At 46.0% G+C, this 27,324-nt stretch overlaps 1 protein-coding gene across 3 annotated transcripts in view; it reads left to right on the forward strand.

Moving 5' to 3' along the window:
- BMP2 (bone morphogenetic protein 2) overlaps positions 1 to 27,324 on the forward strand; it is a 114,248-nt gene that overhangs the window by 82,710 nt on the left and 4,214 nt on the right. Inside the window, exon 6 of one of the 3 annotated variants that reach the window (XR_015772276.1) lies at positions 7,626 to 7,758. The exons of 1 other annotated variant lie outside the window; for it this stretch is intronic. Coding sequence is in view for 1 of the 2 variants with exons in the window: in XM_088053567.1 (XP_087909693.1) it covers positions 24,259 to 24,331 (73 nt within the window). In the remaining variant the exon portion in view is untranslated. Of the gene's footprint in view, positions 1 to 7,625; positions 7,759 to 24,258; positions 24,503 to 27,324 lie in introns of those variants that run through there. One more of the 3 variants, XM_088053567.1, reaches the window with a different exon arrangement.

Here is a 27,324-nt window from a genome sequence, read left to right on the forward strand (position 1 = left end):
AACAAGAAATTTTCCAAATAATTGTGCTTAAGGAATGTGTGTGTGTGTATGTGTAATGGGGTAAACGATGCTCTTTACTCCTGAAAAAAGACATGTGCACACACATGCACAAAATAACAAGGAAGAAAGGGAAAGGAAAAGCATTTGCTTAGGGATATGGAACACAAAACTGGTTTTATTTTACGCCCTTGGAGAACATTAAATGGACGTGGTAAAATCTCTTACAGTCTGTGAAATAGGGAGTGGTGTTTCTAGCAAGCAGAGAGAGGCAAACACAAAAGGAGAGAGCACAAGAGCACAAGAGCGCTGCTGCAGGGGCTGGGGTGGCCACGCTCTGCTGGGGGCACGGTGGGGGGCTTTGGGCACTCCAGGCTCCACCCAAAGTGGGCTCAAGGGTTTTCATTGCTTCTGGCAAAGGCACTGTTGATGAAGCCCCTGGATTTCTTCTATCTAGTGGAGATGTGAGTGAGGTGATTGAAGCGTTTCCAGGTGTTGCTGGCTCCAGAGAATGCTCAGGAGGGGTTTTGGTGTGCCGGTGGTTTGTGCTCTGCACTCGGGGTCTGTCCTGCAGCACCACACCCTGGGACAGCCTGGCCACCCCACAGGGACAGCAGCATCACTCCCATCACACGAGGCTTTGCTGCCAAAGTGCCTGGTGGCTCTAGGAACGCCCTCCTAAGTCACTGCTTCAGCCTCTGGTTTAGCTGGATTGCACTGCAGAAAAGGTCTGGATCTCAAATCCCAGCAATGTGTTTGGAGGCCAGGCTGGGTTTGTCCCAGGATGAAACCATCAGGTGGAGTGACATGGATGATGATCATATGGCAGGGATACCTTGGTAAGGCACTGTGGTTGGTGGGTCCCAGACAGGGTTCCAGCAAAGACCTCGCCCTTGGATTTTCATGGAGCTCATGATCCACAGAAAAAGGTAACAACGTGCTGGAAACAATAGAAGTTATCTGCAAGCATGTTCAGGAAGGCCTGGGGCTTTCAGATGCAAATACAGAAACATATTTAACATCTTGACTTCTATTCTTTTGTCATAATACAAAGTGGAAAGACAATGTTTAGTAAATGTTTACATCTTACAAAGGGGAGTTTTGCAAATTGCATTGTAGCTCTTTGGGAGGAACCAGGAAAGAGGGCAGGATGTTAACAACATAAAAAAGAATGGCAATAAAACCCACCCCTAATATTAATTGTCTAAGAGGAAATGCATCTATCTCTCATCAGGACATTGCAGACTCTGCTTTGCATTGCTGGAAGCCTGAGAACACTAATCGTTTTTTGGCACGGAGAAGCAAGTTCTTGCATACTTGAAACATAACTCATTTACAGTTGTTTTGATGGATGCTTAAAGCAGCATGGAGAACCCCCAGGTCCCTTCGGCTCGCGAGCAGCAGAGCTCAGATGTAGATCTGGCTCAGCTCCCCGGCGTGGGAACTGGAGGGGACTGCTCTGATTAAACACCTCCATTCTGTTTTGGTCCTGAGGTTGGCTGTGTTATGCAATGAAAACCTACCAACAGTTTTCCCTGTGAATTAATAACACACCTGAAAGGATTCTCGAAGGATTGTTCGCACTGGCGGGATGGCACGGAGCCACCACAGCAGTTCTGCAGCGAGGTGGCAACAGCTCACACTCCCCGAGGGTCTGGGCCCCGGGCAGGGCTAAGGCCGACCCAGTGCCCACAGGTTAAATGAACAGGGATGCCTAAATGCTCCAAGGTGAGCTTGGGAGGGAGGAAGAGCCCAGGGAGCTGCAGCCTCATCCTCTTCTTCCTTGCTGCAGCAGTTGAGGGTCAGCAAGCACTGGGGTCAGTGCAGCAATGCCACAGGACACAGGTGATGGGGGAAAGCAAGGGCTGAGCTGTAAGAATGAGCCTCCAAAATCTGTGTGTGCATTTGTGCACAGGTCTGGGTATGGAGAGAGGTGGAACAACAGGTTTGTGGCTGCAGTGAAATCCTTCATCGCTGGCCAATGCCAGACAGGGTGTAAAAGCCTCAGCCGTTGATGTTGTTTACTCAGATGTGAGTCTTTGCCCCACGTTTCAGTTCCTCCCACACTGCTGTCCAAAGATGAGCTGGAAGATGAAGATTAGCACCATCACACAAACTCCTGTGGAAAGGGATTTGTGTCCAGCCCCCAGCCCATTTCTCATGGAGCCCAGAATGCAAAACCCTGAAGTAAAGTGGTCCCCGTGGGCAGTTTTTCTAAGTGGTGAAAATGGTTATATTTACATTGAATTATTTTGATTCCATTCTGAATGGAACTCACAAGTCTTGTGAAGCTGCAATGAATGACATTTTGTTTGTTGGCAGGAAAAGGAACAGGGTTATGAAATGTGACTGTCAAGGATTCCTGCATGTAACTCAGGTGTGGCTTTCTATGGGGAAGGATGCAAAGATTTCTGCATGGAGACTGGAAATCCACTTGTGGATGCAGCTGATGCCAAACACTGCAGAGCCAAATTTTTTCTTTCACACAGGCAACGTCAATGCCTGTGCACCTCCCTCCTTCCAGGTGAACCAGAGACCTGCTCTTTTGCTGCTATTTTCACAGCATTTTCACTCCTGTTCTACATGTACCATCCCTAGGAAACTGGGCAGAAGCACATTCCAGTAGTTAAATAACACCTCATTTTTTTTTAGCTCAGTTTTCCTGCATCTCTTTCTATTCCACCCTTTCCCTCCCCTCCCTTCCCTTCCCTTTCCTTTCACCTTGGAGCATCCATTCTCCCTATTGGTTCATGGCTGTCCGACCCTGCCGTTCCTGGTGCTGCACATCCCTCCTGACAGCTGGCAGCTCTGGGAGCCTCTTCCTGCTCCACCCTCCACCCAGGAGGTTTTGGAGCCCTGAGGGGAGCTGCAGACTCGCTGCTGGCTGACTTGGAAGGGCAGGAGAACTGCTCCAAACTCCACCTGGTACTGAGGAAGGTGCAGGATCTGCTTGACCAAGAGGCTTTGTGGAAAATAGTTCTGGAGGGAAGGAAACCTCGGAGCAGTCAGGGCTGTGCAGGAGGCTTAGGATGGAAGCCCTGGACCCTGCCAGTAATTAATGTAATTAATAATAGAAACAAAATAAAATTCTAATTGTCCAGTGTGAATATTGGCTAAGATGCTCATAATCATGTAAAACCTCCACTAGGATCTTCTGTGAACACAAGTGAGCTCAGAGAGCTTTTTACAGCCAGAATCTCCTTTAGCAACGCTGTGTCCTCACAAAGTGGGAATGATCTGCAGGACCTTTAGCTTTTTACATCAAGATTTTGTTTTCTTAAGGATCCTTTTCATAGATACTGACCACGACTGGTCTTAGATTTGCACATGTTGGGCTGTGATAATGTGGCAGCTGGGTAAATAAAGGACATTTAGGATATCTGACTTCAAACATGATTAGTACCAGGAATTTTTATTTGTTTTTATTGCAGCAGGACAAAATTTGCAAAATCTTCCAAATTGGCTTAAAGGCTTAAAGTAGCATTTTTAAAAGCAATTGAATGTTTAGGCTTTGGCTTCCCTCTCATTTTCTGTGGGAGAATGTTAAGTCAAACGTTCAGAAGCATCACAGTTCTTTAGCCAAACTCCTTGTGGGTACTTGGTAGGTTTCCCTTCCCTGTTTCTAATTTGGATTATACCCCAAAGCCAACTGGTTTTTGCTTTTCGTTCTGTGGGTGGGAAAGCTTGTGAGAAGGTATTAACAGCTATGCATCCCAGGCGAGAGATTTCTTCTCTGAACTTTCCTGGATGCGTGGAGGAAATTCTTCTCCAAATCAACAGCATGTTTTCAGGCCTTTGTTGTTGTTGTTGTTGTTTTGTCAGGCTGATCTACATCAGGAAACCTGAGCACCTGGAGAAGGTTCAAGTGCAGACTGAGCTTCAGGTCTCAGCATGGACTCGACAGATACTAACAACAACTACAAATCTTTCATCAGCAGAGCTCTCCTGCGTGTTCGTAATGCCTGAAACATTGTTTATTGCTCAGGGTCTGGTGCTCTGGTTGCTCTTTGTGGCACACACACAGGATAAGTGATTCCTGCCGTTTCAGCAGCTTTCACCTCTGGTTTGTCTCTGGTTCCCGGCTGGGGTTGGTGCCCTGGGTGCTGCAGCCACCAGCCTGGCTGGGGTCTGTCTGTCTGTCAGGTGTGGCCTCCAAACTCCTCCCTTGTGGTGGGACATCAGCTGGGAGCTGCTCCTGCCAGCAACAGGCGCGTGAGGCACAAAATGAGATGGTCACGGGCAAGCTGCAGGGTCCTGGGGGAAGCCACACTTCCTCCAAGTCATCCCACTGTCCTGGCCATCATAACTGGCTGCTCACAGCCACTTGCTGTGATCCCACCTCTTCCCACTTGATCCAAGAGGGAGAGCTACGCTGCAAAGCCCTTCTGTCTCTTTTGCTGTTTTCTGGAAAAGGTTTTGTTTCTCCTGTAGCTGTTAGAGGGGAGCCAGTCCCTGGGCTCTGAGCCTCTCTTCTTCTTCCTTCACTTAGCAGGAGTGACAGCCACCTCCTAAGGAACATCTCCTTTCCAGAGGCAGAGGACAGCTGAGTCTCCATCTGACCTCGGAGGAAAGGCTGACTGGCAAAAAGAGAAGTAAAAAGTGTGAGGATATGATTTTCTCTTGGGGTGGAAAGGCACTGAGGAATCTCCTGTGCCAAGATTCACCCAAGCTTCCTTTCCCTAAGCCAGCTGGTTTCTGTCACCCTCAGAAGCCCCCAGAGATGTCCCCTGAGAGCTTAATGGGTCACAGGTTTGGGTCAGTGTAGTAATTCCTGGAGCAATTCCTCAGCTGGGGGGAAATGTGTGCTCCAAACACAGCAGGGACCACATAAAATAGATAATTGTTTAATCAGATTGTACTTTGTGCTAATACCACATTTTCTTCCTCCAAGAAGAGACTGGTGAAAACTTTAACTACATTTCCAAATTAAATTTGTTAAAATGCTGCCTCCAGAGTGTGTTTGGGGGAAGGCCATACCAACATTAATTTTAAAGTTCAATTCAGTGCTGAGGGTTTAGGGCTAATAATGAATTTAGCAAGGTACTTGCAAAGTTAGGCTTTGATGCTAATTATTTTAAGTATCATAGGTTCTGATTCACAAGACAGTAATCACAGGTCATTATTACTAACATTATTAGGTTAAGTTAAAAATTAGCTTTTAGGCTTAGAGCCTCATGTACTAATGCACTCTGAAATGAAACACCTGTGTGATGCCTTAACAGACAATTGAGGGAAATTAGGCTCCTTAATTAAATGAGCTACAACCATGTCTGTTGTTACACTGATGAAAAATGGTGTTTGCACCTTTAGACAGCGATTTTCCATTGCTGAAATGGGACACTGGTTGGAAAAAATGATCACAGATTTTGCAGAAGAGCTGTGACTTCGCTTTGAGACATTGGGGTCAGTGCCCCACCCGCTTCCAGGAATAAGTTGAACCAAAAGTAATTTTGTTGGCTGGGCTCTAAAATAGGATCAGCATGTAGGGGGTTTGTGTCTTTAGGAAAACACACACACAAATCCAGTTTTCTGACACTTGCTTGACCACAGCTTGGATGGCAGGGGACAGTACAGACTCTTTTCTTTCTGAGACTTCCCTGTTTGTGTGCCTCTGCCACATCCAGCAGCAGCCCCGGCGTCCAGGGAGGGATGAAGCAGTTCCAGCAGGATTGGCTTTTACCTCTGAGAGAGCTGTGGCAGCTGGGATGGATCCCCTCACCTGTGGTGCTCCCATCTCCTCTGCCAGCTCAGGGCAGGTGATGGCCCAGCTGGTGTCTCTCCAGTGCTCCCAAGACCTTGAGACAGCACAGAAAGGTGGCTCCAAGAGGCACTTCCCTCTGCCTTTGTGCTCCACTGGTGCTTTGCCATCGACAGCTCCTTTCCAGGTGCACTGAAACGTACTCGTTTTAATAATGTTTTAAATGGGATGGTTATTTCCATAAGGACTATTCTACTTCCTTTAGCTTAGGTTATCTGTGCTACAGAAACTTGTTTCATTTGGAAGGGCCCGATACTTGCATTTCAATGGGACCCTCTAGGTATAAAATCCATTGAAAAGTATCTGCAGGCGTGTTTGTGTGGGATTTTGGTTCCTTTGCATCTTGCAAAGAATTGACAGATATTTAATTCAGAGAGGGAAGGAAGTAGGATAATGTCCTCATCTCCAAGTGTAAAGTTTCTTTACAAGGAACTATGGAAAGCATAGATAATTCAATTTGCCCAAAAGCATAGCCCAAAATAGGGCACAAATTCCAACCTCTAATCCTTCCCTGCAGCCACAGGATCATCTTCCTCCTCTTGATCATAAGGAAAACCCAGGAGCTGCTGTGCAGGAAGGCAGGACAGGGCACTGCACCACAGGGATGGATTAGGATTATGAGGGGCAGCACCTGGAGTGCGGGGGCCAGGGAAAAGCAAATGCAGCAGTCACCAAACCAGTCTGGCTGCCACAGCCCAAGGGAACACGCTCCTCCCAGCCAGCATCAGCCCACGGGGAGTTCAGCACAGAGCAGGACAGGCCAGCAGGGCTCCAATTCACCTCTTGCCCTTCACAAGGGGTTTGGGTTTTCCTGCCTTTGTTCTTGCTGGGGCTGGGGTCTTTCCTTCTGTTTTTTCAGACACATCAGGGCCTCCTGCCAGACAAAATGAGCCTGGTTTGCAGCATGTGTTTTGGTACATGTCCATTACATCCATTTTTCTCCTCCACCTGTCCAAAATAGGGTAGGGGTTGGCTTTCTTTTTTGGAATGAACCTAAGAAAAATACATGATGATGGAATCTCCTCCTTCCAAAAATTGTGTCCAGCTGAAAAACTATCTGCATCACCAATATGCACTCAAATTTACAAAACCAGTCTGGATTGTTCTGATAAATCTCTCAAGGAAAACCAGGACAAAAAAGGGGAACTATTCCATTTAAATTGTTATGGGGAAATGCACAAGAACACCTGCAGAATGTGGAACCTCAGAGCCAAAGACTCCCTGTTGTATTTTGTGTCTTGAAATACTGGCAGATCCCAGTTTACTGAGTTCTCAAAAGAAAAATAATCAGTGGATTACTCAGTCGCATCTCAAAGCACTTCAATGTGCTGAGCATGCCATCTCTTTTTGGTTTTCTTTTTCTGGAGAGAGAGGGAGGGAGATGGAGGAAGAACTGGGGAACTTGGCACAGGGGAATGGCTCTTTGACTCTCATTCCACTGCTTTTGCTGCTGGGTAATTAGTTGGTTGCCAGCGGTGTATCTGGCTATAAACAGAATTCACTGCATCACCCAGGAATGGTGGGTGGTGGGAAGTTCTGCCCATGGGGCTGTGGATTAAGTGTGTTGGTGCTGGAGGATAGGGTGTTCCTGTGAAGAGAGAGCCCTCGACTTAGGAATGTGCTCCTCACAAAGGTATGCCAAAGCCCTGGGGCTCCCGGCATCCAGGGTGTGATGTAAGATACAGCTCTTTGTTGAGAGCTTTTCTCCTGACATCCTTTCGAGCCAGGCAGATGTGTGGATATCTCCCAGCAGTTACTCCTGGAAGGAAACATTACTGGATATCCTAAGGGGTAAACAGTGCTCAGAGCTGAGTTCAGAAGTGTTGTCTCTGTTTTCTCCAGCTCTGAATACACTGCTAACTATTTTTAGGGTGAAGCACTTATGTCTTACAAGCAGTGGCCAGTTTCCAGTATGGATCCCAGACCTGCAGAGGTGTCCTCTTTGAAATCCAGAGGCATGAGGAGTCTGCCAAGACTTAAGAGTTTCACTCCAGACCCAAAGCTCAGATCATACTCGATGAAGGAGCTGCCACAGGGAGATGGGAATGGATGTTTTGGAAGAGCATGAGGCAAACAATGGGGCTGATGCTGGGCTCCATCCACAGCCCTGCTCCAAAGGCCAGCTCCCGGTCCTTCAGCTCCTTGTAGCCAGAAGAGTTAAAAGAGGACCGAGCTGATGGCCTTTCCTGAGGATGGCAAACAGCTGTGACCTGCCAAGACAAGGTGAGCACACCCTGCTCCTGCCTGTGCTGCCACTTGCCTTTCCTGGTGTCCCTCACCCTGCTCTGCACAGGAATCTCCTGCTACCTGTTACTCAGACATGGAGGTGCTTTCTTCTGTAGCTTCTTGGGGCTGTCTGTGAGCTCCCTGCCTGTGATGAGGAAGACACCAAAGCCACCAGCCCAAGTTGTGGCTCCATGATTCCCCATGCTCCCTCCTTTGGCTCATTTGCATTGCAGGACAACTGCTGCTTATTCATCTGTGAATTGTATTTTCCATCCTGAAATTTTCATTCAAGCTTAGGATGAAAGCAGCTGCTGTTGTGTACATAATATTAAGGATATTCAAATATTTATTACTAGACTATTTAAGAGTCTTTCTCACCATTCAGGCTGAAATTTTACCCTCAAGTAGTCTAGTTTCTGGTTGTTTGAAGGGATAAGGTTTTTAGTCCTAGATGGAATTGAGGGAGGAGAAGAAGAGAAGGGATGGAGACAGACACAAGCTGATGGATTCTTCCTTTCTTATCCCTGTATTTCTGTGCAGCAGCCCAGTGTCTGGCATTCCTGGTTACGTGGGATTCCAGGGTCCAAGCAATGACCGTGCTTGGTTGAGTTCAGTTGCTTGCCCTTGGGTTTCCACCTCTTCCAGGCCCTGTTTTGAGGGAATAGGAATTCCTTGTGGCCTCCAAAATTCACAGCACAACTGATGTTGAACACTCAGAAATCCTCCTAGCTGAAGTTTCCTAGCTAATGCTATTTCTATCAACTTTTCCCTTCTGCTTTAACTGAGAGAGGATCAAAGCACTGGGAGCAGAGAGCTGTCATTACACAGCCTAGGAATTCTGTATTCCCACCTCAGATTTCAATTCAATTTGGGGATCGTGTGGAATTCCTCTGAGGCCGAGTGGTTTGGATGTCAAACCCAGAAAACAATTTTCCCGTTTCATGTGATGTGGATGTGTCACAATCCCTTTGGCCTCACCCCTCCGTTACTGGGCCAGGCTGTGCTCCACCTCATCTGCACTTCCACTGGACTTGAGCTCAGCCTCAGCTCTTGTAAGGAATACAAAGTCCAGCCAATGCCTCTGCCTTTCAGGTTCCACCAAGAGCATTTCCAGTAGCTCTCCTAGTGAATATTAAAATCTATTTACTGCCAATAAAGCACTAATGATCTGTGCTCCAAGGGTATCTTTGATGTGATGATCTCAAAGCAAATCAATTCAGGGTTATCCCACACCCATGCATGAATGTATGGAAAAATAAATCCTAACTCCACTGGCAAACTGTGCCATAATGGATGGTGCCTCACTCTGAGGGCCCAGAGCCTGGCAGTGATGGAGGTGTGAGAGATCCAAACTAAAACTGGTGTTATGGCATCTTCAGCAAACCATCTTTGTTGCTCCTGTGAGTCCAAGTCAAACACTTCATTGGAAAGTTCCCACATAGAAAAGAGACCCCAAACAAACTTTTGTGCCAGAACAAAGTCAGCTCCACTTGCAGGCTGCGAGCAGCAGGCTCCATGTGCGGTGCCGCAAACCTGACATAAATCAGAAGGTGTTTGCAGCACTCAGCTGGAATCAGGGTAAAGAAAAGGGCTGTGCGTTACTCACTTTATTTTGGCAGGATCTCATGGTTTATCAGGCCATGCACAGCCCCTCCACACAGGTCCCTCTGCGGGAAGCTGGGGCTGCTCCCACCAGCAGGCAGAGGTGGAAATCCAGCCCCAGCCCAGTGCTGGGGGGCTTGGCCCATAGGTCTCTGGGAGAAGAAATGTTACAGACAACTTTGCTTCTGGGGTCTCTACACTGCAGTGGCTTTTGGCTGAGGAGGCACTTCAGCCTTTTCTGATTAGGTTGAGTGCTCTTGTCCTGTCCTGCATCCCTGAGTGGTTGCATGCACAGATGGGCAAAGAAGAGGGGTGAGAGTCACCAATCGGTCAGCACTCAATTTTTGGTGCAGTACATGTAAAATCTGCAGGATTGCACAAGAAAAGCTTTCCCTCCCATGTCACACTTTGCCCTGAGCACTGGTGGCAGTGGGACTTGGAACATATTTGGAAATATTTAAATGCACAGTTCTGGCAGAGGAAAGGGAAAATGGCTTCCCTCCAACTACCTCAGGTGAGGAATATTTTCTGCAAATTGCCATAAGATGTGATGCTTTTTTGAGGCTCACACCTCCTTGAACACGTGTCTCTTTCTAAGGGATGGATTTCCCTCCATGCTGACAGAGTTTCTGTCAGTACAAGCCATGGAAGATGTAGGCAGTTCAATGAGAACAGTCCCTAAAGCTGAGCAGATTCTCCCATTTGTCCAGTTGGGAAAACATCTGCATGTGACCAGAGGCTTCCACGTTAATCTCACCCTCTTGCAGTTCTGGGTTATCCTTTCGTGTGAGTCAGAGTTTGTATCTATACAAAGAGAAGCTTTAAACTGCCTCAAGTGAAGTATTTTTCCAGTACTTTAGCACTAATTAATCATTAAAGTGCCAAGATCAAAGGCTGGGGAACTACAGTGTTGGTATGTTCTTATGATCACATTGCGGGCAGTTCCTCTCATAAATCCTGGTATTTTGTGAGTTTCAAATCAAATCTCCCATGGAGAATGATTTGGCAACAAGATGGTGGGCTGCTTTTCTTTGCACCTTTCAGAAGTGAGGAGAGCTTTGACTCCATGAGGAATGCAGGATCAGCCCCACAACAAAAAGACCAACCATATTTTGGACATTTTGGCACCCAAAGAAGCCAGTGATTCAGGCATGGACATGAAAACCCAATCTTATGGAGAGAGAGTCCTTGTTCTGAAGATCTGGTAGCTCAGTCAGAGAAGCAGTGAAATGGTGGGAGCCTGGAGCCTATTCCAGGGGTAACAAGGCAGTTAAAAGGGTGTAAACCTCACCATGAGCCAGCAAGACTTACTACTGAAGCGCTTAAGTTACTTCTGAAAGTGAAGCTTTTAGAATAATGCTGCTGCTTTTGAAAAAAGTGTAGCCTAAGGCCGTGAGTTCAGCGCAGCATGAACTCAGCACTCAGTGGCTGCTGTCTCCTCTCTGGGACAGCCCTGGCACCTGGGGATGCTCCAGCTGCAGGCAGAGGCGTGGGCATGGCAGAGGCTGTGCCTCGGCTTGCTCTGATCCCTGCACCTTCCCAGAGCCGGCACGGGGTCCTGCCTCCTGCAGAAGCCACAGGGCTCCCCTCCCTTTCCCTCTTTGGTGGGGTTAACCGGTGGGAAATCTGCAGCACCCGAGTGCTGGGGATCTGGGGAAACCCAGCTCTAGTGCCCATGGCTCATTAAAGATGGAGAGAGGAGCACGGGGGTTGCAAACAGCAGGTCCTGCTGCTGGTGCCCACCCCTGCACGCCACAGCCGAGTTCAGCGGCTCTGGAGGAAACGCAGAAGGCAGGAAAAGGTGTTCTGCTTTTGTGGGGGCTGAGCAGACCAAAGGGCTCGGTGTTTTGTGTCTGGAGCAGGAGAGACTGGGGAGCAGCGAGCCAGAGGTGAGGCTGGGATTGAAGGAGGGGCAGGGCAAGACAAGCACAAGCCAATGGCACAAGCAACAAAGCATCTGTAATATTAATGGCCAGTAATGGCTGTCCTAGCAACAGACAGAATGGAGCAGTACTGTTTCTGAAATGGCTTTTTTTTCCAAAATATGGGATGTTTGCAAAGGCCACTATTCCTTCTTTAAAAAAAAAAAAAAAAAAAAAAAAATTCCTTTTTGCTGTCTTTCTTTCTTTCTCTTGTGGGACGCCTGGGACTTGACAGTGTGGGCCCTTGTCCAACATTTCTTCTGACCTAGATTTTAATCTCTGCTTTTTTTCCCCTTACCTTCTGCTCAGCTGGCTACTACCTCTAGAAGACATGCATATAATCTATAAAACATTTGTGTTTCCCAATAATTTTAATTTCTGTTTTCAAGAGATACTCAAGACTGCAACAAAAAGTTTTAAATAGCAGTGCCCATGAATGTTTTGAGCTGTCAGGGCCACTTAAATAAATGTAATTGTCAAGGGACATGCAGAGCTTTATTTTGTAACCAACTGGTTGTGACAGATCGAAAGCGAAAACAAAAGACAAAGTGCCACCCTGGGAACACTGGTACCTGTCAGTGGTGCAGGGCAGGTTGTTGGAAGAGCAAAGGTGCTGTGCAAAGTCAGACGTGGAGGGTCCTGGTAACCCGTGCAGTTTATTGAAAAAATATTTTGTTGGGAAGTGTTTTCCTGGTGGGAAGCTGGAAACACTGCTGGCTGTAGGGAAAGGCAGAGCAGGCCATTCCCTGCTGGGGGTTAGAACCACCCGGCTGTCACATCTTTGTGCTGCCAAGGAGCACAGCCTTCCCCACAAGGAGGTGAAGGTTTGGGGAGAGCTGGGCTTTCCCAAGCCATGGAGCTGTGTCCTGCTGGCTCACCTGGCCCTTCTGCAGCCGGGCAGGCCCACGGGGACAGGTGTTGGGGAGGATTTCCCAGTGTGTGCCATGCTGGGGTTTCACTCTGGGGGAGCCACGCGTGTGCACAGCTCGCATTCTGTAGCTACTCCTTGAGGAGGACGAGGTGATGGTGAAACCTCACCGCCCCTCTCCTTCAGGTGTGCACCACCCGGTGAAATTCATCCGCTAATCCTGTTTGATGAGCCAGAAAGAATGTTTCAAGAATGTTTCATCCCTCGGTAATTTTGTTAACCTTTCCTGGCAACAAAGAAGAAAAAAAGGGCAGGTAATGAAGTTTGAAAGAGTGTAAAACCTAGAGAGCATTTGGGACCGGTTCGGAGGCCAACACAGGACTTCTCCACATGGCTCCTCACTTCATCTGAGATGTGGAAAAAAATCCCAAACAACCTTGTGGGATACTAATTCAGTCCTTGGTTTCTTTCTTGTATCAATTCTGCTAACTGTGCCTTAAATTTGGGCCAGGTGCACGATGGTTTTATGATGTGGTACTGTGGGGAAATCTGGGCTGGATCTAACAGAGGCTCTGCTAACAGGGCTGCTCTGCTCGGGATGCTCCAGCTATTCCCTGTGCCCCTCTGGGAATGCCTTCAGCAGGAATGAATGCTTGGGGGCACAGGTGGGTGAGGTGATGGGGACTCTGTCAGCATGGCAAGAGGAGCAGACACTTTCTGACACGCTGGGTTTTGCAGGGTGCCTTCCCTTGTTTGGGCAGAAAATGTCGGGTTTTGCTCAGGTTCATTCCTGAGTCAGCTGTGTGCTGCTGCAGGAACCACATCTGTACATTGCCAGGGCACATCCTGCTCCTTGTCCAAATGGACAAAACAGGCAAAGAGGGATCGTGTTCATCCTGGGGTCTCATCCCCCCAGCAGGGCTGGAAGCAGCACAGCTCAGCACTATCTTGCAATCAAAACCTAATCACGAGACTGTCCTGCTCCTTTCTGATCATGTCACATCCCAAAAGCTTTGTGGAGGATCAACCAAATCTCCTGTGTTTTCATTTGCTAAGCTCAGTCAAGTGATACAAAGCCCAGAGCGCTTTTTCTGCCAATCTGAATTTGCAGTGATTAAATTGCGCTCTTCTGAGGGTTAATTTTCATGGACAGATATGAATAATTATAAGTTAATATGCTTAAGAATCATAAAGAATATTTGGTAGTCTTTACAGCTACTAAGCTAACTGAAATTGGCATAATTCTTTTGAATTTAGGCTCTGTAATTTGGTATTGTCTTTTTTTTTTTCTCTCCTAATAATCTGATCTATCTTCAGATCTTTTCTCCTCTTTACCCAGCATGTTTTTCTCAGCTCAATTGGTTTTCTCATCACCTGTTCCTAAATCTGCCAGCTGCTACAGAGATTGAGAATGTTGAGATGACTAAAAAACAAGGACTCTGTGCATGTGTCTGTAGGTATAATTTAAAAACAAAATTCAAAAATACCCTCCTAAGGCAGTGAGTTCCTCACAGTATGAAACTTCCTACAGGAATATGGGGCTGTGAGTGAGCAAAGCCACCTCAACACCAGCCTGCTGAACTACATGTGCTTTATGTAATAAATAAATGCATCATTTATTTATTATATATTTAAAAGGTGAATTGTTTGGGTTTGTACAGGACTAAATGACTACAGCTAGTGCAATGCAGGGTGGCAAATTGGGACGCAACAGTTTGTGTCCTGAGGACAAACCATTCCAGTGGAACACAGAGTTTTCCCATTTTTTCTGTGCTTTTGATAAATGTAAATAATTTGAAAAGTTCTTTAGGCAAGGCAGAACCACAGCAATTTCACTAAATTTACTAAAAAATAAGGGAAATGCAATCAGAAAAGGAGCATAAATCCAGTAACTTGTGACTCAGGACTGAATTAAATTCCAAGTGAGACACAAAATCTCTTTATTAGACAAATTTCTGCCTAGGATTCATCCAGGGAAAAAGTTCTTTTACAGCAGAAAAATTTCAAAATACAATTTACCCCCTATTTTTATCTGTCTTGAGGCCCTGTTAGCTGAGCAGCTGTGGTGCTGATGAACTCAAATTTATGTGTTCACTCTTGGAGTCTGAGACACAGAGTGTGTGCCCTTGTTTCTGATGCTCACCTCTGAGATCCAGAAAAACACTGAATTTCATACAATATGAAATTTATGAGCATGTTTTCATGGTGATACATGGAAACAACTGTTAAAGTTAGATAGAAAAAGCTGAAAGTGTGAGTGTGTAGATTAGAGAGTTTTCTTAAGTCACTGGGTGAAGAAGTTAAAGTTTAGAGTTTAAAACAGTTTAGAAAGCAGAAGACAAGATAGAAGATTAAGACTGTTGTTTCTTTTCCTTCTTCCTTCTTCATGTTCTTCTTCTAGAGATTTTTGGGTAATAGTGAGTGACTGGACAGAAATTGCCACAGTGCAGCACAGAGGTGATGGGTCATTGGGTCATTAAGAAAAATAATATATGTGTCAATTGTTAGTTGGATAAGTATAAAGATAAAAGAACTGGTTCAGGGCCATTTTGTGCTTTCAAAGCCAAAGTGAGCCACAAAGTGAGCCACAAGGCCATTTTGTACCATCAGAAAGAAATGAACCAGATTGAGGTGAACTGAACTTGTGCAGATAGTCTGGAGGGGCCCGAAAAGTTTTGTGATAACATCCTAAAAAACACGAGAAACAAGATCCTAACAGGCTTTGGAGCTTTTGTCCTGACCCAGAGGACTGTGATAAGTGGGACTCCCCATGAGGGAGTATCCCCAAGGAGCTCAGCTCAGAGGAGACTGAGAAATCCAGGAGTGAAGAAAAATACAGAAGTGCAGCAGAACCAGAAAGACAAAAAAGAAACAAGAAAGAATTTTTAAAAAAGTTACATTCACAGGGCATCAGCCATCGCTGTGCTCATGCTCCTGAGGTGGCACCAAGAGAGACCATCACCCACAGCTCATTTCTTCTTCCCAATTTCTTGGTCCTTGAATGCCTCAAGGAGGCCACCACTGACTGACAGCACACTTCCCCTTGGGATGTGATTGTACAGCAGGGTCTCACCTGCAGCCCTGCCCTCTCACACCTCTGTGCTGTGCCACACGGGAGATGCTTCCTGGCTGCTTTCTGAAGCCCGGCGTAGGAGGACGTGGAGAGGGTGTATTATCATTTCCCTGGCCATTGCAGGTGCAAAGAATTCAGTAACAATATTTGTTCTGGAGCCAAATTGCTCTCAGACTGCCTCTGATGTTTGTTCAGTTGAGAATTACCCAGCTCTCGGGCTGCACAAGTCACTGGGTAAGAATTCCCAGACAGGGTAGTTTTCTTCCTTTTATTTTATTCCCTTTTGAAATAAATGTCTAGACGAGTGACAGGCAAACGTCAAATGGTTTGGCTGCATAGTTGAATGGTACCTGAATATTTCCTCCCTCAGTCCATCCCCCTAAATGCACTTGACCTGTCCCAGTTCCTGGAAACTGGGCTGAGAGCCTCAGAACAGCCTGTCTTGGGAACTTTTCATCTCCTCCTGGTGTTGAGGAGTTCAAAGACCTTGAAGCCATAGAGCTTTTGCAAATACTTTGGTTTTTTGATTTCAGTTTCTGTTGCAAACCAAGAAACAACCAGGAAGCACAAAATGGTAAAAAAAATTAAATACATATGTATATTACTGGCCAACCCTCCAAACCTTAACCTAAGAGAAAGCTGTTCTTAGTTTGAATGAAAAATGCAGTTTGATAACAGGAGAAGTGTTTGAATCCCCTTTTAAGCTCATTTAGACTTGGAGCTTACTGCCAGTAGCAGGCTGCCCTGGTGCCTGTGGCACAGAGCACTGCAGACGTTGCATACTCCCATGGAATGGGCCATGCAGGACATTTCACTGGAAAAGCTCATGGTCGTGGTCACAGGAGCCAGAGAGATGCAGCTGGACAAATCCATTTGATTCCAGTAGGATTTCACATGGATTAAGTCTGTGGCTGGGTTGATGGCAACATTTGCAGTACTGGATCAATACCTTCCTGCTCTAAAATAATGCCAGAGCCAGGGCTGTTTCCTGGAAACAGTTAATTAAAGGTTGAGTGAAAGCAGTCAGGAGTCTGTTAGATTGTCTGTCCATCCATTTGGTTACTTGTCCAAGCAGAGCTGCAGCTGCTCCTGCCGCCTGGGCAATGGATAACCAAGTGTTTTGGTAGAGTCTGTCCCATTTATACTGTATCATAATTTTAAAAATTATTTTAGATGTGGGTTTTACTTTAGTGAGTCCTCCTAGGAACACTCTCCACCTCAGCTGGGGCACTTCCCTCAGGTTTTGGAGGTAGCAAGGGGGTGGGAGAGGTCTGGTTCAAAAGGCAGAGCTTTGGTGTGGCTCTGGTCTCTCCAGCACACAACGGCTCGGTGCTGACACACAGCAAATACCTGAGCTGAGCCAAAGCACCCAACTCAGTGTGGGAGCCATAAATTGGCATATGGCATTATTCACTGCCATAAATCAGGTAGCAATAGGGAAAACCACTGATTTCTGCCATCCAGCAGTTCATTCCTGCTGTTATTCTCCAGTTAGCAATCTATAAAGAAACTATTGCAAGACTTGACTCTTCTCTCCAGAGCTAATAACATCCTCTGTGCCAGGTGGAGCAATAATTCAAAATAGGGCAGGCCTAGGAGAGAGTTAGATGGGGTTAGGAAGCAAATTCCAGAACTCCAACTCCACTGCACCTGGTTCCTTACTGCTAAAGGCTGAGTAAGGAGAAACTCAATATTGCTGCTCTGCAGCAATGCTGGAAGATTGTAATTTCCATTCCATTCAAATTTTAACATGAAAAAAAGTATTTATGTGGCTTGATAAGTTCCACGCGTCCTTCCCACCTGTTTCCATTTTAATGCAAAAATAGAAACTCTTTAGTTCATATCTTGTTTCCAAGTTGGCAGAAGTCCCTGGGCTGCTCAGTAGTGCTATAATTTAGAGTATGATGTAGCTCTGTGTCTCTGTCTAAAGAATGAAAGAAAAACTCTTTAGGCAAAGGGGTGCAGTGGTACAAGACTGGTAATAGATGCCATGGATGGGCTTAGGCTGGAATTAGAGCCAGGTTCCCAACTGAAAGGACATCAGAAAATCTGTTTATGAGGGAAGAAAAGATTATATAAAAATTATGTTTCTGCCTAAGAAATGAATGCTCAGCCCAAAAGAATGCAAGTAACCACTGATATCCTCCCAAAAAACCTGTCCTTCATTCAGTGTTACCCATCCAAGGGGAGCTCTTGAGCTGCTCTGGCCTGAGGGGCTGCTTCACGTACGGCTTGTCAACATGGAGAAAGGGTCTTTTATAAACTGTGGCTGATGTCAAGAATAAAAGACTTTAGTGAATAATCCTGAATAAGGAGCACTTAAACAAAGAGGCACTGTGGAATTTACAGACAAATGCATGAATTGGTCTGTTGTAAAATGGACGGCATTTTACTCAAGGGTGGAGTAGACACTTCCAGCCTTTCAAATTTCCCCCAAGTGTTAGAGGCTAAGTGCTAAAGAAGATAAAAAAGAGAGATGCTAATCAGTGATGGGATTGGATCTGTCCTTCGAGTTTTGATAGGTTCAGGCTGGACATGAGGAGGAATTTCTTCAGTGGCAAGGTTGGTAACCATTGCAAAGGGCTGCCCAGGGAGGGGGTGGAGTCAGCGTCCTTAGAGGCGTTCAAGAGATGACTGAATGTGGCACTCGGTGCCACTGTCTGCTTGACAAGGTGGTGATCAAGGTTGGCTCAATGACCTCAGAGGTGTTTTTGAACCTCAGTGAATCTGTGATAGGATTTGTGATAATTGATGCATTATCCCATCTCCAGCACACCTGGATTGGCTTCAGTGCTGAGATCACTGTCCTGCAGCTGGTGAAAGACACAGCAGCAAAATGGGAAAATTCAGCTGGACAGTCTGGAAGTCCCTGCACCTTCACCTCCTCCCACCCAGCCACGTTAGCCCTCCCTTTCTGTGCACAGAGATAACAGCTCCCAGCATGGCAGGGCACTGATGTCACATCTGCAGTTCCTATTGCACTGCAGGAACACTTATTGCTTTTAGGCTTTGGGGAGAAGAAAAAAAGAAAAAACAGTAAAAAAGAACTGGTTTTGCCACAGCTCTTTGGCAGAAGAGCAATAATTTCAGTGCACACCCCCCAGCAATGCTGGGTTACAGCAGTGGTGTTGCCTGCAATGAAACACCACAGCTGTGCTCTGCTCTGCCTGAGACGGGAATGAAATGTTCTCTCCTCCTCTTCTGTTTGCAACATGGGCAACAGGATTTTGGATTGCATTATCTGAGTGGTCAACATCCAAATTATTTGTCCAGATGTAGTGCAGCAGGGCAAAGAATCCCACCCAGAAAACCTGTGGTGTTACTTCAAATATGTATGTGAGTATTTCCATGCTTACAGCTCCTCCTGTGTAGGTGTCTAGCGATTCTCACTGATTATATAACCATATGTTTTATTTTGCTCTTAAAAAAAAAAAAAAAAAAATTCAACACATTTTTGTGACATGTTAGATCAGCTAAAATAACACATATAATAATCCTGCCCTGATTGAATTTAATGCTACCATTCCCTGATTCAGGATTAGGCCCCAGTGAGGAAAAGTGCAAGTGTGTGGAAGTGGTTGGGACTGTAAATGCAGTCCCTCTACACTGGGGACACACTGATCTCATTTAGTATAGAAATAATATTTTTCCATGACCTGGATGTACACAGATGGTCCAGTCCTGCACAGTACAGGAAAAGCTCCCGCTGAACTAAGAGGAAAATCAGGTTGAAGATTCAGGATTGCAATTGAGGTCGCTACAGCAGGATCAGCGTGGTTGGAAATACGCTGATATTGTAGTTTTTCTTTGGAAAAAATTGTGGTCCAAACATGGTGCTCAACTCTGAAGAGTCACAGCAAGAATTGTACAATTCCTGCAGTAAATCTCGGCTCCCCTTCCACTGAGGCTCTCTGCAAGCACCTCACAAACTCATGTTTGCGAGCCAATTCTGCAGTGGATTATCTGCATGTCCAGCAAACGGGTTCTCCAGGTGCAACGTGGTAACGCTCAGAAACTCCTGATAACTCCATGTGGCACCACAACAGAGCCAGGGCAGGCCTGAGTCACAGCGCTCAGGGATGCTTCCCTGACACACGGCTTTCAAGGATGAGGCACAAGCCGAGTCTCAGGTGAAGTTTATCACAAGTTTGGCCCTTCCTGCCAAACCCTGGGACGGCCGGCTGACAGGGAAGTGAGAACGACATGGGGTAACAGAGCACAGGTGACATTTTGTGACACAAGGAAATGGCCTGGCAGTGCTAACTGCCCTGTGGGGCTTCACACTGCCATGAGGGCTAAGCCTCCAGGAGAACTGGATATGGTACAGCAAAGAGAAAAATCTCTTTGGGCAGAGTGTGCAAGCAGGGCAGTCTCAGGTGAGCTCGCTTCCAGTGTAGCTGAGAATTCCATGCAGGAGGGCAGCTGAGAGCAGCAATGGGTTTGTTCCAGGCACACCAAGCCAAGCCCAGCTCAGCTCTCCTGCAATAGGGCATTCAGGACAGATTCTGTGGGTTTGGTTGGTGAACTTTAGGAATTCAGTGCCAAAGGTGTGCAGTTCACCTGTAAACAGAAATGATTCTGCATCTGGCAATAAAAGGCACTGTTGCAGCTGAGCCTTTCTCACCAACCTGTGTTCCATGGTCTGCACAACCAACAGGGACAGACTGCGAGTTATTAAAAATAATAAGCTAACAAATGACATATCCCTGCCTGGGGAATGAAATCCTTGACACACCAGATGGGCCTTCTTATCACTGATTTCTCCTGGTTACCCACTCAATATTGATAACATGCTCAGAGGAGTTCAGAGAGTCGTGCCAATAAACACAAAAGCCTAAAAGCCTGCTGCCTTGTCTGCAACAAGGCTTCATGATAAGAGATGAGAAAAGAAAGTTCTTTCCTGTAGTTATAAGGAGTTAAAAGCTGTCTTTTTGGAGAATGGGTATAAATCTGAACATTCACAGTCACTGGAGGTCACTGGTGGATCCTCTCAAGATCTTGGCTGGTGTCTGCCACACGTCTTTGTGTGAGAGAGGTTTCATGCATTACTTAGAACTGAGCTGTTGTTGAAATACTAATTTGATAGTGTTCAGAAACATTCATAAATAGTCTGCTAAAAAGGATGAACAGAGAGAAGAGAAATTTTGCAGATGATGCGAATCTGGCCACAAAGCACTGCTGAAAGGGTTCAGGATCCCGAGTGGCTGGGCAGTGAAATGGCTGATGCAGGGCAGTGCCAACAAAGGCAGAGCGCGTGCAGAACACTCACCCTCACTGTACTTCCACACAGATAAGCCCTAAAAATAACATTGGGCAAAGACAGCTGGGAGGCCTCTGCAAATATCATTTAAAGTCCATCAGAAGAGACAACAACCACGTTAGGAATGAGCTGGCAAAGAGGCAGGAACAAATCAGAAGACATCATTACAGCATTCCTTGGTGAAACTGCATCTCCATGGTAGGGTCTTTTCTGGAACACCAGAAAAGTTGGGCTGAACTGGAAAGCACAAGAAGGAAAGCATGCAGGATGAGGAGAGATGGGCAACAGCTTCCACAAAGATGGAAAAATAAGGAGATGAGGTGCCTTCAAAATGGAAAGGGATGGTAGAAGCAGGAGGTTCAGTAAAGGTCTATCAGATCATGCCTGGCACAGAAGAAAGCAAACAGGAACTGGCTGTTCACTGGTTCTCCTAAGAATTAGAGGGACCTGGTGGTGCTGTCACACAAGAAGGTTTAAACCAACAGAAGGAAGTACTTTTTCATACAAAGCATAATTAAATTGTGGAACTCACTGCCACAGGATGTTGCGGAGGCCAAAAGTTATAAATGGCTTGAGAAAGGGATCAAAAACATTTGAGGAGGACAGATCCATGGGTGGCTGTTAAAACACGCTGGTCTGCAGGCAGCCTCTGCTTCGGGAAGTCCATAAACCGCGGATTGCCTGGAGCAAGGAGGGTACAGCAGGGGAGGGATTGATTCTGCATTGCCTGCATCACCTCGTGGCTATGATGGGAGATGGGATACTGGGAGATGGGATACTGGGAGACGGGATACTGACCCATGTGGCCTTTTGCTGTGACACTGGTCAGGTCCCAGCTCTGCTGTCTCCTCTTACCTTAATTTAAAAATAAAAATCAAAAAGCAAGAAAAACACCACCTAAAACAGAAGAGGGGGAAGAGGCAGCCCCAGCCCTCCACACACTGTTAGTAGGCAGCCTGGTAGTTGTTTTATTTTCTTTAGAGTGGACTTTGTGTTGCAAGTGGCAGGAAGCCATGAACCACAAAAATAAAATAATTCTAACCCTAGTGCTAAGTAAGGAAAACAAAGATGGCTCAGCAATTAGCAGCATTATATATGTTAGTACTAAGTAACAACAGATGTCAGGACTTGAGCCCTTTGCATTCCTCGCAATCCTTTGGAAACCAAAGCCTTTTGACGTCGCTATACATTATAGCAGTTATTTTGGGGCTGGGAGAACAGCAGAGGCTCTTTGAACACTGAAAATATGTAGGTTGCTAGGACTGTTGGGTCTTACCTGCATCTCCCTCCCCATCCTGTGTCCCTCTGCTGCCTTCCTGGGCTGGTGTGTGCTGTAAACCCTGCTCTGTAAAGACATGCGCTGGCCATGAGTCATTAGCAAGCATGCGAAGCTAATTGGCAAAATACTCATAAAAGATTTTGAAGGTGGGTTAATTACAATTCATTACACTGTAAACTGTCCCCAGGCTATTGTTAAAAAATGCAGGAGTTTCAAGGTCCAGTATTTTATGATTCATTTTGCCATGCAGTGAAAAACAGACTCTATATCAAACTACATTCATTATAGTTAAGACCACAAAATCTTTATTGGTTTTCCCAACATTCCCTCCTTGTTATGAGCATTCATATGGACTGCACATTTCTAGCAATTGGCAAGAAGGCATGAAATAAAATTTATTATATTTTCTTACCTTCTACTTGGTGCAACCTTAAAAACTGCCCGTTCTTGTTGCTTTACCTCTTCCCAACTCAGTTGGAGCTGATAGGATGGCACATAGAAAACAAACAGAAATGACTGGGAACGACTTTGCCACACCGATGATTCAGTGTGATGTACCTGAATGCTGCATGTGCACACAGGAACTTCAGCTCCAAAAGGATACTGGCAATGAAATGGAAATAGTTTCTCCCTCTAGTTATAATAGGTAATTAAAAAAAAAATCTGAATAGACACATTTTTACCAGTCACTGCTATTTCCAGATGAAGGCTCTTGTAGCTAAGCCCAGGATGCACCTTCAGAGAGACAAAGGTTCAGCTTTACCCACACGAATCACATTCCCCACATGCTCTGCTGGACCTTTGTCTCCTCAGAGCCAAATTCGCCACATTATAAAAGAAGATAACAGAGCCTTTGACTGTCTTTGCTGATGCCAGGACTGTCAAATACTAGTGAGTAACTTGGTATAAATTGTCAATACTCCTGTGTTGAGAAAAATTTAATAGAGGACCCAGCTGTGACCCCTGTGGGAGCAAAGCCAAGCACTGCTCATCAGAGCCACCTTTGTGGCCCTCTCTGGGGTGCTCCTTATCTCTTTGTGCTGGCTGGCACTTGGGCTCTCCTTTGAGGCTTAAATGATGCCATTCAGCCAGGCTTTGCTGAGCTCTGCTTTTGCAACTCCAGGGGTTCTCCTGGGCCGGCCCTGCCTGTGTGTGACTGCACCCAGTCCTGCTCTGCAGGTACAAATATGTCCCTCAGGGAGTCGTTGTGGGCATTCCCGGCTCGGCCGAGCTAATTTTGGGGTTAACACATAAACATATCATTACTGCAAAGTAAATGATGGAGGCAGCCAGGGACCATGGCTCTCCCCCATGAAAAATGTTGATGACATGGGTGGATTTGGTTCTTTCAGTTAATATTTTACTTTTTGACTTTTTTGAGGTGATGGGGAGAGGGGGAATACTGAAGAAATCTCTCACTCAGGCAATCATTGAATTGCTGGTCTTCGTTTTTTCTTGCTGAAACCTCTAAATCTTTCATTGAAACTGGACATTTTTGGAGGCAAAGTTTTTCATTCAGTTGAAAAATGCCTTCTCCATTACGAAAGAATATTAATAGCAAAAAACAACCCAAACCCTTCCAGCTTGAAATTGGCCACATGGGAATATCAGTTTGTTCTGGTAAGACTCCGTAATGGATTTATTGCAGCGTGCAATGTTTTTGTTTGCATTAACGTAGTGTGAAGTGATAGATATCTTGGGTTGGTTCTTTTGTCTGAGGTTTCCCTGGGAAACTGAATTTTCTTAAATGACAGCGTCAGAATTGCCATATTTATTAGGACCAGGACTCTGGTTCCCAGCAGAGACGTGCAGAGAAGAGAGAAAACTGACCTGAGCACTTACAATATTTGCCCTGGGTGTTTCACCAGGCTCCACATCTGCTCTGTCACCCTGGGGCTGATCCCTTCCGAATGACGCCATTGGAAGCTGCAACACTGGGAATGGAGCTCGAGGGGTCACCTGTGCCACGGGATTTACAATGAGGGCATTTTCCTACCAGAAGATGCACCACGTGGATGTGCCTCTTGCTTCCCCTCCTGAAATGGTCTGCTGAGGACCAAGAACTGGGCAGATCCCAGAAGGTTTTCCTGGCACAGCAGCCAGAGCTCAGCTGGGTTTTCAAAGCCGGTGGGCGTTGGGAGCAAAGAACTTGGAAATCAGAGTTCAGTGACAGTGATATTTATGGGTACTCTGACTAATCTCTGTGCCTGGGACCTAACAACTATATCCAAAAACATTAACAAATCTTCTTCTGCCTTGTTGTGTTTTGTAAGAATTATAGCTGTTCCTGTTGCCATCTCACCTGGAAGCAGCACACGGAGCAACTCCGGCAGCTTCGCTTCGTGACATTGAGCAATGTCAGTGCTGTCATTGGACAGATGGACCAGTGGCTGAAATGGAAACAAAGGAGGAACAAATGAGTGACCAAACTTTTCCAAACTCTCCCAGATATTTGTTTCTAGTGGTGGAGGTATTTCGCAAGTGGCAGGTGTCAGTATTAAGTATTGAATTCTTCATTCCCCCTTTGGTCTCATTAAAATTTGGGATTTGTTTTTAAACTGGACTGACCTTTTTCATCACTCCTCTTTATGGTCATTCCTCTGTAAGGCTCAAGATGCTGAATTTGGGCAGGACCTTTTAGCCACAATATAATCTATAGTATATAATATATAATATGTGAAAGCTCCAAAATGTCAGAGGCTCCATTAAGAAAATTGTGCAGAAATTGGGATTTTTGCCATTGCCTTGATTGGTTCCAAAATTATACCCTTGCAAGATAACTTGGAAGTCATCTTTGATTTGGAAATCATCTTGACAAGTGCTATGATCCATTGCTCTCCAAGGAGATTCCTGCTACTTCATTGTTTCGATGAGGCTGTAAATAAGAAAAGAGCTTTACTCATCCAGTGCTCCTCCGGTCCCAGCTCAACTCAGAGTACTCAGCAATGGGCAACAGCAAAATGTTAATCAAATTCCTTCACATCTCAAAACAAATGTTGAGTAGAGCTTCTCCAAGGCTGCAGAAAACTCTCCATGGGAAACTGTCAACATTTCTATTTAACATATTGTCTCAACATTTGGCATCTGTGAATCAACTGGTGAAGTGTTCAGGAAAAGAAAGTTTTTTTAGATATTAGAACTATGTATCTATGTGAGTTTATAAGCATAAAATGTAAATATCCCTCTATCTCAAACAGACATACCACCTACATAAGGTTTTTCCTTGCCAACCACGTGTGTGTATATTTAATATTTATATATGACAAGAGGAGTTTTCAGCCAGCTCCAGCTGGCAGCCAGTCACCTTGAAGGTAAAGTTGTTTTTCACTTGTTTGGTTAAAAAAGTCCTTTTTGACAAATGGGCTTTGCTCACCAGGGGCTGGACACCCCAAAATCTGCTCCAGGATGTTCTGCCTTTGGGATTGGCCATCCCTGTTGGTGCTTCCAGTCACTGCCGTCACTTAAGGTCTCTGGACTTTTCCATGCAGGTATTTAGGGAGAGAGCTGGGTCCACCTGGCCATCTGTGGCAAAAATCCCATTGACCTCAGCAAACCTGGTTTTCTCTCCCAGTCCTTAGAAGGTTTTTACAGATATGCAAATAACACACTGTCCATCTCCCTTAATTAAAGCCTCCCCCTTTTGCACTGTCCATGGTATTAATCTCCAGTTCCTTCAATCCCTGCTCTCATTCCAGGCCCAGTGGAAGGACCTCCCCTCTCCTGCTTCCATTGAAATTCATCCAGCTTGGTGAGGTACTTCGCTGAAGGTCCCTCATGTAAAATGCTTCCTCCAGTAAATTCAAAGGGATAAGACATCTCACAATTGGCTTTTATAACCTTACAGAAAGTGTGGCTCAAAGCTGCTGACATTTTCTCTAGCAGAGAGAGCTGCTCAGAGACGTGCAGCACTTCTCCTCAGTGAACCAAACCCTGTGACTCAGAGCAGGGAAAAGTGTCAGAAGTGGTTGCACACACGAGGCATAGCTGCCACTTTTGGAGCCAACAGCTTGCCAGCAGAGATGCCATCTTTGTCATCTTTGACAACTTAATGGGATCACTGCCATGAAGGCACCTGGAGCCCTTCAGTGAATTCAGGTGCCCTGTGTGACCCTTCCCACTGGGCAGATGGAGCGGCAGCACTGGATTTGCTCACCATGTTTATGTCATGAGGAGCACCTCCAGGCAGGGCATTCTCACAGCATTTCTGTACAATGTCTGATAGAAGGCCCTTGCCTCAGCTCAGCCAGAGCTACAGAGGCAAAGAGCAGTGCTTGGCAGGCTGCAGACTTCCAGCTAGAAATCTAACACCAAATAGTTCTCCTTCTCTCCTGCTCTTGGCACTTGGCCTCATTCAGGATGATTTTGTTTTGGTTTGTTTTTTTAAAGAAGGTACAAGACCAGATCCTGAGGGGCCTCTATCTCCAATTCCCATTATGGTTTACATTTCACTCACTGGCAGACTGTCTCAGAAGTGTCCCAGGGTTTCCTCTTCAGATTTTAAACCAGCAGAAAACAAGACAGCATGACCTCTCTCTGGTCCTGGAGCTGCAGCTGTAATCAGAAGCTTTATGATGAAGTTCAGCTGGAAGAGCAAAGGAGAGGAGAAAAAAAAAGAAAAACCCAAAACCAAAATGCAAACCAAAACAGGGGAATGCCATCAAAGTCTTTCAAAGTCAGAAATTCATTTTACCTTTGTCAGTGGCTGTGGTTTTCAAGGATAAAGATCAAAGTGCTGACCGTGGGCAGAGCTCTGACGAACGCCGAGCTCAGCCTGTGGAAGCCTGGCATTAGTGCCACACTTAGGCTGTGTCTAGACGAGCACGGGGCGCTTGTGCCAGCTTTGGCAAACTCGGCACCCGAGCGTTTGCATCAGAGCTGGAGCACAAAGAGTGAGATATCCAAATTGCAGAGGAGAGAGAGCAATCAGACTCCAGCAGAGTGGAACTGGACAAAGGAAGTTTAGGGGAAAAAAAAGGACAATCAACCAAAAAACCCCCCAAAAAAACAACCCATAAAAAATCCCTCCCAGAAAGACAGCTGAGGTGCACCCCATCTTCCAGGTCTTTGCATTGTGATTAATGTACACAGAAAGCTTAGATAACTGGGGGAAAGCAATGCCAAATTTTTATCAATACAGATGAGCTGGCTTCATATTTCTCCAGCCCTTTCATGTGGAAATGAGACTGCATTTGATGGGGCCAAGCCCATGTTTGAAATAGCTCAGCTGGGATTTGCTTGTGGTGAGGGTTCAGGTGCCTGTGCAGAGAATCCTACAGCTGGACCCTTCCTGGGGGCAGAGAGTGCCTCCAGCTTCCTGCCTTTTCCTCCTGGGGAGGACA

Source organism: Pseudopodoces humilis, chromosome 3 (assembly GCF_049639895.1).
Source record: "Pseudopodoces humilis isolate 2021_Gansu_Grassland_sample_001 chromosome 3, ASM4963989v1, whole genome shotgun sequence".
Lineage (NCBI taxonomy): Eukaryota > Metazoa > Chordata > Aves > Passeriformes > Paridae > Pseudopodoces > Pseudopodoces humilis.